General features: G+C 44.0%; 1 protein-coding gene across 3 annotated transcripts in view; it reads right to left on the reverse strand.

The window, feature by feature from the left end:
* GABRR3 (gamma-aminobutyric acid type A receptor subunit rho3) overlaps nt 1-8,412 on the reverse strand; it is a 54,399-nt gene extending 45,987 nt beyond the window's left edge. The window contains exons 1-3 of one of the 3 annotated variants that reach the window (XM_077342241.1): nt 6,657-8,412; nt 5,273-5,342; nt 1,609-2,000 (exon numbers count right to left, since the gene is read on the reverse strand). In XM_077342241.1, the coding sequence (XP_077198356.1) occupies nt 1,609-1,742 (134 nt within the window). In that variant the 5' untranslated portion in view covers nt 1,743-2,000; nt 5,273-5,342; nt 6,657-8,412. Of the gene's footprint in view, nt 1-1,608; nt 2,001-5,110 lie in introns of all 3 variants that reach the window. The other 2 variants (XM_077342240.1, XM_077342238.1) reach the window with 2 other exon arrangements.
* Nucleotides 8,413-11,923: the final 3,511 nt, after the last annotated feature.

Here is an 11,923-nt window from a genome sequence, read left to right on the forward strand (position 1 = left end):
AGGGGAGAATCTAACCCAGTTCTCCAGATTAGAGGCTTCCGCTTTTCACCAGTACACCAAGCTAGAAAGCAAGATGTTTATAGCCACTACTATTCTCCAATTCAGTGACCATTTACATACTGGAGGTTTCATGCCACACTGGAGTTTTAGTCATGGCAGGTTGCCCCACCTCTTCCTGCACCCACATGGGGGAGCATTTGGCCTGGTGCACCTCATCTGCCCCCGATCTGTGCTCATGCACGGGAGCTGGGGCAGTGAAGTTCCCAGTGCATAAATGGTCAGTGTTAGGTTTTGTTGCAGGGAATGTTTCTCGGAAAAATGAATACTGGATCCCCGAAAATGATGTGTGTGATTTGCAGAACAAGATGACAGGGACAACTGTGAAAACAGATCTCTCCTCTGTACCCTACTCAGACTGCTTTTTCTTCTCTACCGGAAGGAAGTCCAAGGCATCTGAGTCATGCCATCAGTAACTCAACTCTTAACCTCAGCAGTCATCAGAACTCACACACCCTCCTGAGCACTTCAGTTATGTAAGCTTGTTTTGAATCCAATTTTTAAACACAATCCCTCCAATTCAGACAACTGGGAGAGTGCAGAAATATGAATGACCCCTGTGACGTGCACAGAGACCTCCTCAGGGAAAAATAAAAAACAGATGATAAGGACCACTCTGCTCCTAATCATCGCCCCACCCTCATAGGAACCTTTTGAAGGGAGTGGGTAGCTAAAAGAAAAGAAATAGGAGCAAGCAGCATGGAAACCTCTTTTTGTAAGAGGATCCCCCTCATTCAGCCATACTCCACGGACACAATTTATTGAGAAATGTTTTCTGCCAAAATGCCAACTATTTCCCAATCTTCTTACGCAACTCCTGCTTATTTCTGTAGAGTCATCTGTAAGATGTTTCTGGGGGTTGTGACCCAAACATATATTAATGTAAGCCTACAACGTTCATAAATCTGGCTAGAAATGGAATGAAATATGAAGGTAAATTTAAGTGCTGGGTCTTAGAAAGTAATCCTAAACTCATGTGCAAGACCATTCAATGAGACTTAATCCCAAGAAAATGTTCTCAGGCTTGCACTTAGAGCTGCTAATGAAATAATTTCACATTCATATTAACGATATTCCAGTGTCACCCGACTCTGCTTCTTATGTTTCTTTATTTTAAAAATCCAGCCACAATGAAATCCAGGTTTAAGGAAACAAATATGTTGGCAAATGCTAGCTTCGGCTTAGCATTTAGTACTCTGCCAAGAAGAATTTAAGCTTCTTCAGTGTGGTTATTTTAGTATTTCACATCTTTGTGCCATACTTGGTGCTTACTAATAACTACACAGAACACGCTACCAGATAGTTACATAATATGCTCACACACTATGCATAAAGAATGCTTGTAGACAAACATAACATGTTGGGAAAGGGTAATTCTGTCATTGCTTTTGCTGATTTCAGCAGCACTTCTACCTGCATTATTGGGTCTGGACAGAAGAATGAAATGAGCCCTTAAGAGTTGGTCAGTTTCTTCGGGGGATGATGATGTTCAGCAAACAGCAGACATAAACGAACAGCAGCCATAATATGCCCAGGGTACCTCTTGCTCACCTGTTATGCCTTTTCATGAATGCTCTCTGAGGATGATGGTGGTGGTAACGGCGGTGGTGATGATCAATGTGACCGATTAAAAGAGCTGTCGGCCAGATGCAGGTGAAAAGCAACAGTTTTATTGCAAGGACCATGTCTTCCACTCACAGGAGTAAAACCAGCTCAGTCGGCCCACGCTAATAACCTTTCATTCTGGTGCTCCGGTTATTAAGAAACATCATACGATGCAGAAGATACAGATAACAGGAGTCATTGCTGACTGCAGGAGGCAAAAGCATCTCAGTTTTCATTCTTCTTTAACTACTCTTCTTCTGTCTGCAGTTTTAACATTTCTTAAAATCCACATCCTCGGGCTTTGCTGTCCAGACAGCTGCAGTCTTAGCTTTAGAAACCTACCAAGTAGAGCAGAGATGCCCGTTTACCCCATTTCTACCCATTATTTTGTCATCTCCAGATTGCATCCCTCGTCCAGTGCTTTGCCACCCACTCAGTATGCTCTTTGATGGAGCCTTAGCACAGACAAAAGAATGATGTCAAACATTTAATCTCCTTAATCCCCCACGACACCATGTAAAAAAGAATTTTTATTACCCTATGTAAATCTGTGATTAAAGATAAAAGGTCAGGAAATTAATCTGTTTGACTGCATATGTAGAAAATCATTTTGTGCACATAAAAATGTTCGAATTGTGAAAGTGGCATTTTTGCTTCATAGACGTGAAAATCATTTCCTAATGCATAATGCTGTTTCTGGCATCTCACTTGGCTGGAATAACAAACCGCTTGCCATTTGATCTGATACCTGGAAATGCCAAGTGTATTTGGCTAAAAAAAAATCTATAATTCAGAGTTGGTAAGATCTCTTGGTGTTGCTGACGAAAGAGGAACTTATGGTTTGGGTTTCAGAGGCAAGAGAATAAGTTTTCTGATTACGCAGTAAGAGATATATTCTATGCTAGCAAAAATGCCCATTGCATCCAGGAATGCAATGGGCACTAGCGGGTCGTGAGAATAAGAGCAGGTAGTGGTGGGAGGAATGTACCTGAAGCTCTGGCTGCATCTGGCGGGACAGTCATGTAGTTGGTGGCGCAGCAGCAGGGGGGGCAGCAGCAGGGATGCGCAGGCGGCAGACAGCGGGCTGTCCAGCAGATGGGACAGCCCTGGTGCTTGCATGTTGCTGGAGGGGCAATGTGGTGTCAGAAGCAGCAGACGCTCAGGTCTGTTGGCCAAGGGGTTTGGGGCAGGGTGGGTGCCAGCAGGTGGGTGGAGGTGCCGCGGGCCACCACAGAGTGGAGATGTGGTGGCATGTGGGACAGCGGCCGGGGCTGCATGCAAGGCATGCAGGCTGTTGGCGGCTGGCCCCAGTGTGGGGTCACATGATGAGGAGAGCGAGCGGCATCCTCAGTGGCCGGCCAGCCTGTGGTGTCGAGGTGGCCCAAGCGGCTCACTTGCGGGTGAGGTGGTGTTGACAGGCTGTAGCAGCAGCGACCTGCCAGAGTGTCGAGCTCCGCAGCGGCATGGGCCGATGGGCTGGGCCATGTGTGGGCCAGGGCAGCTGCCGGCAGCCAGGTGCAGACTCAGGGAAGGGCATGAGCCGTGGGAGCGCCCTCCTCGCCGTCCAGGAAGCGTCTGTGGGGCTCATGGAGGTGGTGGCTCCAGGGGCCGGCCTAATCCAGACACGCCCAGCTTCACTGGGCACATCCAGATTGGTCCGCTGAAGCGCTGGCCAGACCCAGACAGAGCCGGACAAAGGCTTCCGCTGTCCCAGACAGAGCTGCCCAGATGGCCATTCCGGAAATATTAAGAGGAACTATGGTAAGGATTTTAAGGGGAAAGCTATGATCTCTAGTAATGGTAGTTTCTCCCCATACCAAAGCACTTAAAAAACTCTAATAATCAAAATGGTCACAACCAAGTAGACTCTAGAAAGAATCACTAAGGATATTTTCAGACTCATATTTGGAAGTATATTCTGGTCATCTGAAATGGGATTCAGGATTTCAGAATATTTAATATCGATTCCCAAATATCCCAGAAATATTTGGGAACACTGCGGAATATTCAGGGCCATTTTAAGGCTCCTAGGACTGTTTTCCAACCCTTTCTCAGAGTCCCCTGGCAATTGGGGGTGGGGGAGCGAGACAACTGACAGAAGAAACCAGGGTCAGATGTAAGAGGGAGCCCTTGAACTGTCTATCCAGTCATAATTACCCTCCCCTCTCTTCATGAGGGCCAACGACACATTCAGGTTTTTAATAGACTGTGGCAAGAGGGTTTGTATCTTTTTCTCAGCTGAGGTCTAGGTGCAACTTGTCAACCACTGAGGAAATACAATTTGCAGGTATCTAAATATGGCCCAACGAACTGTTTCCGAAGTCTCCCTTAGTCCTGGAAATTCCCATTGAAGCAATGCAGAAAATGAAATCTACAGTATCTGTTTATAAACATTAAACGAGGATTGATAAATATGTAATGTGTTGGGAATAAGTAGCTAGGTGGGCAGGGGAATCACGGCTCCCCTTTCTATGCCAAAACTGTTAGATTTGGCTGTTGGCAGCCAAGATCTCATATACTAGGCCTGGAAAAGTACTCAATGAGTTGATGTAAACCAGAACAGATTATTTTGGGCTGTCAACCAGTAGTCCATCTCAATATGTCATCTTCATGTCAATCAGTACACTTTCTTGTTCATTTAGTTACTACGATTACAGACAGAACATAAACTAACATATACTATGAACATATACTACGATTACAGACAGTTCATCTCCTTGCAGTCAAAGTGCACTTCACTTAGTTGTTTTAGGGGATCCACATGCCTTTCCTGCCTCTATTGTATCCTTTGCCAGGGAATCAACTTCTCAAAATGGTATCCATTAATAATCCTGAAAGTTCTATAAAACTATTATGTTTCTACTAGCAATGGTTAATCTTGGAATCATCACTCCCCGGTGATTATGCGAATGTCAAGGGACTTTACTGGATGCTGGCTATCATATCACCATGTCAAGTCCCTGCTGTGACAGGGAATGTTATCTTCCAGGCTAGAGGGATACCTAATACCACAATACTAAGACACTGCAGTCTTCTAACCATGACATACTGCAGGACACATGAAATTGTTAGCCACAAATAAAAGCCCAGAGCAGGATAATTTCAATATCCTTGTGTGACCTCAGTATCAGGAAGCTAATGCAGAAATTATATCAGCTAAGATATCCAACTCTTAGCTGATGCTATCAGTTGTACTGAGCATGTGCATGCATGCACACAAGGTACTTTCACCTGGTCAAATAGAAAATAACCTCCTAACATGTAGAACTTATGCAAAATTTTAAAAGATCAAAGTATCTAAGAGCTGGTTCACACAGTATGTTTTCTTAGTCCAGTGAATACATTCAACTTTTCTACATGGACTGAGCAAAGAGAGATGCCAGCAGCAAATCATGGTAGTACTTTTCCACTGATCCTATCCAGAGGTGCAGCTTCTGCTTCCCCTCACCTTATTCCCGATAGACAGGAATGCTTGTGATAAGAGTAAAGTTACTGGAATTAACCATTTGATAATGCCACTTGATAATTCCAAGATTTCCACAGGTTTAAATTAAGCTTCCCTTTGAATCCAGACATGCCAGCAGAACATCAGGAAACCTCCCATTCTCACCAGTTGTATAGGAACTCCAGTATGGCAATTAACAGCAAGTTCAGTGTATCGTAGGGTTATTCTTTTCCCTCTGGAGAGAAAAGAGTATTATACAGAACAGAATGTAATATCATTTCCATTTATATTTCCATTTCAAAAACAGGTTAATTGTTTTGATGAGATGATTCCTAAGAGAATTTTTCATGGCCGAGAAATAAAATCAAGTTAATGGACAATGTCTGAAATGGGTTCGTCTTCTAAATCTAACATGTTTTTTTTTTAAAGCAAACATAAACAATTAAAACTGAACATCTGGCTGAATGCTGCCATTAAAATGTTTTCTTAGCTTTATCCCTTCACTTTTAACCCAAGCAAAGCTCATAATGCTTAGCTTTTAAGAACAACATAATAGAAAGTGGCAGCTCGTGTCCCTGCTTGCCGGCTGGGGAGGCAGAAACAAAGAGAAATGCATCCCCCCAATAATTACGCAGTTTAATTCCTAGTTTTCACCATATCTAGAGGTAGGGCAGGTTAACAATTTAAAACCAAATACCCATATCAAATAACTACAGCAATCAGATGGGAAACGGCTATGCTGAACTCCAACATATAAGGTTTAAAACCAGTAGGAAAAATAAAGCAGAAGGCAGCCATGTTACATTCAGAGAAAGGCTGGGGAGAATGAGACAGTTTGGATTGTCGGCCTCTGATGGAGCTGGTCTCAGAGATCTCCTGGAAGTGCCGCTCATCTTCAGACAACAGAGATCAGATCCCCTGGCTGCTTTAGAGGATGGGCCCTATGGCACTCAACCTCTCTGAGGTCCCTTGTCAGGCTGCGCCTTCAAAATCTCCGGGATTTCCCCAAGCCAGAGTTGGCAACACTATGACCATTTATGCACTGGAGGTTTCATGCCGGGCTGCAGGCTGGAGTTCTAATCATGGCAGGTTGCCCCACCTCTTCCTGCACCCACATGGAGGAGCATTTGGCCTAGTGCACCTCATCCATCCCCTATTTGTGCTCCTGATAGGGAGGTGGGGCAGTGAAGTTCCCAGTGCATAAACGGTCTATATGAGACACCTGAAAGCTTGGAGTACTAACCTCAGAAATATATTCTATAAGCCAGGCCTCCAGAAAGTCATTCAGAACACAGCCTCTGCTAAAATTGGGAGGCTAATACTGTATCCTATAGTGCCCTGTTTAGTACCCTGCTTTCTGAGCCTTTCCACTCTGTATCCCGTTTCAAGGTCTTCTCTTTGTGCTCCTTCATCTCACACACTCTCTTTTCTACTTTTTCCCAGCTCGGCTTTCACATTCTTTTCCTTCCTGCTTCCGTTGTGCTGAGACAATTCCTGTAGGCCTTAGAGCAAGCAGGACAGTAGGTGGGACTCAGTGCTTCAGGCTTACCTCATTTTAATGTGGAGTTGAAGCCCCATTTTCTTTTTTTGAATTTCTGACCAGCATTCCACAATAAACCTTTTAAGACAGGGTTAGATGTGCTTAAAACTTTTGCCCAGTTAATTCGAAGTGGGCTGTGCCCCCCACTATCATGCACGTCCTTATTAACAGGTTTTTTTTTCTAACCCAGCCTTTTTTATTGTTGAGAAACTCCTAAAACATTCTTCAGGCTTTGCAAAATCCCAGAAGTGGTGTGATTATCAATATGGTAGGGAAGCATACCAGTGTGGACACCCACCTGCTCCCCCTTTCCCACTCCCTCTAGGCCCATCATCGGTCATTTTGGGAAAGGGGGGCAGGTCAACATGACCCTATATGATCATTTTACCTGATGTTCAACAGATTTAAAAACATATATACAAAATTAACTCCCATCCATTTAGGAAACCCTTCCAGCGCCATCAAGAAACCCCAGGGTTTCACAAACCCCTGGTTGAGAAAGCCTGTTCTAACCCATGATCTGGGTTCACATGGTTTTTTCCCCATAATGATGCAATGTGCATTCTTTTTTTCTTTTTTCAAGGAGCTCACTTTGTAATGGGTCCACACGGCTTGGGGAAATGAAGACCAATGCTGTCTGCCAGCCATTGCTGGTTGGCTGGTAATCAGCCGTGATGGTCTCAAAATTGAAAATGTTGAATCCTAATGCCATCTTAGTGGGAATTGAATGGTAAAGCCTGACAGCCCTCCAGTGTAGGGTGTTTTGTTAGACAATTAAAGGACACTTAATTCTGTAGAAATGCTTCACTCTCTTAGTTGTTTTGATGTGGGGTTTTGCTACAATTGTTTTGAAAGATCTTCAAGACCCTTCAACACCGAAAAGGCAATAATGCCTGTTGAACACAAATAGAGACAATATCTTATCTTTTGGCTTATGCTCAGACATGATGATTTCTGTTTCTAAGGACTGAAACATACAGACCTGATGCCTGTACATATGGAGGTCTTTTGTAGGGGAAGCCAGTGGAGGCTCACCCACTCTCTTATCCAAGAGTGGATCCTTGTTTCTCTTTTTCTTTAGGCTTGGTTTTTGCCCTCTTAACTGGCAGTTACGATCAAGTGTGATTAGCCCAAGAGTGAGGCCCTGATCAGACCCATTGCGACATGGAACTGAGATGCAGCACTGATCTTGTTAATTTCAAGGATGTGGCAGGAAATGCCTTGTCTGGAGTTGATTTAGACGATACCTCTGAAACTTTGAAGGCTTTCTCTCACAATGCTACCTTCAGCTTTGATGTCCTAGCCCAGGAGTAGTCAACCTGTGGTCCTCCAGATATCCATGGACTACAATAAAATATCTTTCTAATCCATTAGAGTGCACAAGCCAAAACTACCCTGGTGTATTGGGGAAGTGATTTATCACAAAGCAAATGATTGGAGACTCCACAAAGATGACCTCCTCTTTCAGTGGCCAAAGAGGAACTGAGGGTGGGGTGGGGGATGCTGCTGCACAGGAGCACAATGAAACATTCCCTCCTGTTTTGGGGATTCTTTGTGTAATTGGTGTGTCAGTCTCTTGTAGACACATGCACACACACAACCCCCTTCCCCTTTTATCTAGAACAGGGGTAGTCAAACTGCGGCCCTCCAGATGTCAAACTACAGCCCTCCAAACTGCGGCCCTTGATTTAGGATGCTTTGGGCTGATTCTGCGTTGAGCAGGGGGTTGGACTAGATGGCCTGTATGGGCCCTTCCAACTCTATGATTCTATGTCCATGGACTACAATTCCCAGGAGCCCCTGCCAGCATTAGCTGGCGCGGGCTCCTGGGAATTGTAGTCCATGGACATCTTGAGGGCCGCAGTTTGACTACCCCTGATCTAGAAGATTATAATAACCAACTGTTGGTTTTCAGTCACTTGAACAGAATCAACTAATTTCTTAAAGATCTATGTACCAAAAGGGAACAAGCATCCTTTTATCAGCCTCACAAGCCCAGAACGTAACTGCAGGCAGCCCAAATGTGCATAACAAATTATTTGTTGTGGCTCTTGTATGTCTGCTTCTTGTTATTTTGGTGTTGATGTTTTGAGGGAATAACATATTTTGGAGTGTTAAAAAAATGAGCTGGGAGAAGGGGAAGCTGTTTGACGCCAGGAGGTAGCAGTAGAGAACCAGAAAAAATGCTTAGAACAAGAGAAGACATGTTCTTTTGAACACATTATATTCTCACAGCTGTTCTTAAGTAGGTTACAATCTCTCAGTGCTGCCAGATGCTAAGAAACATCTAAAGGAAATTACTGGGGATGGGGGGTGGGTGGAGAATGCAAAATGGGTTTAAAGCTCACCAACATTGGACACTCAGCAAAATGTGTGTGCAAACTGCACACGGCCTCGCTATCAGAACTGCAGTGACGTAGCCAGTTCCCAGTATCTAGTAGGATTCTAGCAGAATGTAATTGTGACCAGTACCTGTGCTACAACTTATCAATACACTGTGTGTTCTCTAAGTGGCAAGCGATGTCAGCACTACAAAAGCTTAGTGGTACAACTGAACAACTGATTCCTACTACAAAGGGGATGGGGTGGGGGGGACAGACAAGGAAATTTACTGCAACAGAATACCTCGTGCAGATTACACGTGCCGTTATCCAGTAATCCTCTTCTGTGAATAGCTGAGAAATTGCATGCCAATGACTCACACGCTGTTCTGAATTCTGAGTGTAAGTACACACGGGATTATAACGCATGTTTGTAACAACACAATCACATGCAGCTTGGCAAACCAAACTTGAACTGAATCCATATAACACTGGATATTCACCAGATCTCTAGAGTTGTACTGTAGGCATCATTTGCATTGACTGCCTTGTCCAGGGCTGATTCTGCACTTAGTTTGTTTTTTCTGTTGTGGATCCTGTTCAATTCAGATCGATTTGAACTTGGGTCTTCCTCTATTCCCCCCCCCCCCCCCCATTGAAACAGAAAGTGTCTAGAAGCTCAGGATGGGGAGGGGAGCCAAGCGCAACAGGAGTCTCTTTTCTTGAATGGGGGGGATAGGAAGATTGGAGACGGCAAATCTCTGCTGAGGGGCTTCTCGACCGTGTCCCCTTTAAGACAAACCTTGCAACTGGGAACCAGGAAGTTTTTGAACTGACACCCTGGCCAATCAGGGAAGACTGCTTTGCTACGAGGCACGGAGAATGATGTTAATTTGCAAAAAGTAGAAACCTGCACACTTACTGATGGTGATTTTTCAAATATCGAGGCTTATATTCATTTCTGGATATCACAGGGGAAAGGTAGGGTCACTCCGGATCAATCATGCATGTTGCAGAGGGAAAATTTAAAGCACCCAAAATCAAAATGGGAATCAAATTCCATGAAGATGGGATTTATTTGAGCTGGGAGTGGGTAAAAAGCCCAGCGCAGACTACACCCAAGACAACAAAATCCAGCTGTTAAACCACTGCTAATTCACAATAAATAGAAATACTTAATAAAATGTGGAGAACGAGTCCTGATGACTAAAACTAGATATGAAAAAAAGAGATCCAACACTAGGTTCTCCTAATGTGCGGTAGAACTGGAAAGGCAGACATCAGGGAGAAACTATAAGGAAATACTGTAAGAAGGATAATGTCTTAAGCATATTTGTATCTTGAGTAAAAAATATTGTTCTGTGTCCTTTATAAAGTTTATATCTCTGGTACCTATAATTGTATACTATGGCACACATGGCCTGGCCCGACAAAGTAACATTTATGTCAGCTCTGGCCCTCTTAATAAATGAATTCAACAACTCTGCTTTAGAGCCCCAGAACAGAGTCCCCATCATAGAGTTGTTTTCAGAGTGCACACTACTCTTATGTCAGGCAGAGTCAGAAACTGCAGTTCTCCCTGTTATAATGCCTGAGGTGCACAGAATCAGAAGGATTAAGCTTTGGGCAGCAGAAGGAAACCAGCAATCAAGTACCAAACCCTGGTCTTTGCCCCTGAGGAAAGAAGAGCACCAATGGTTCCTCAGTCCCTTTATTTATGCCACCCCCAAGAGTGACCCAAAGCAGCTCACATTGCCCTCTTCCTTTTCATTTTACCCTCACACCAACCCTGTGAGATACCTTAGGCTGTGTGTATGACTGGCCCAAGGTCACCCAGCAAACGTCTGTGACAAGAATGCAGGTTTGGACCCAGGTCTTCCAGATCCTAGTCTGACATTCTAACCACACCAGCTGTCAGTCTGAAATGTAGCTGACAAGGTGAATCCTATGACAACTAGTCTCTTAGTCCCTTGTTAGATCTCATGTCTGAAGTGTACACAACCCATGAGAAGCCAACAGGTTTGAAATGAGAAAAAATGTCTTTTTTCCCCTTCAAAAGACAGCAACAGAAAAGGACATCAAATAGAGAGAAAAAAAAAAGGGGGGGGAGACAGCCTATTGTCATTCCTTAGTAAAAGGCAGACTCATAGCCTGTCTAGCCATTGCTATCTGTTCTCCAGCATGGCCTCTCCAAAGTCAGAAAAAAATGGAGGGAAGTATTCTCCTGGAGCCAATACACTGTCAATCAACCCAGTCCTGCTGACTGTTCCACTGATTGAAGGCTTCACTCACAGATCCTGGATCACGTTCCTGAGAGAGGAAGTATACCTATCATTTCTGCTTTACACATAAAGAGAAGATTTTCCAGCTATAAGCATGCACATGTCTACTGCACAAACAGTAAAACAGCACCGTTCAGAGTTACTCCAGTCTAAGCCATGTTATTGCAATGGACTGGAGTACTTCTGCACAGGAGTTCATTGTAAATGCTGTACAGAGCAATTCATTACTTTGCTTAAATTAAGGATACAGCAGAACTTGCTATCATACTTGCAAGCAGAACGCAACAACAGAGTACCAGATTATTGCGATTTCAATAGTCTCAACAGAACATTGATTCCAGCAAGTATACCTTGGATAACAATTGTAGTTTCTAATTCTGAAATACTTAGATTTTTGAAAAATGCCAAAGCTTCTCAGGTACAATGATATTGGATGTTCATTTGGCTTTTAAAATCTTTACCAGCTTCACAGTCACAAAATGAAGTCTTGAATCTGACCGGGTGTGTTGCCATGGGAACTTGCAAGGTTGTACCGTATTAACCCCCCTTCAAGGATCGCTGCCTTGTTGTGGCAAGGGGGCTTGCGTAGCTCAGTGAAGCTATGAGCTATGCCGTGCAGGGCCACCCAAGACGGACAGGTCATAGCTGAGAGCTCTGACAAAAGGTGATCCAC

Source organism: Paroedura picta, chromosome 6 (genome assembly GCF_049243985.1).
Source record: "Paroedura picta isolate Pp20150507F chromosome 6, Ppicta_v3.0, whole genome shotgun sequence".
Classification (NCBI taxonomy): domain Eukaryota; kingdom Metazoa; phylum Chordata; class Lepidosauria; order Squamata; family Gekkonidae; genus Paroedura; species Paroedura picta.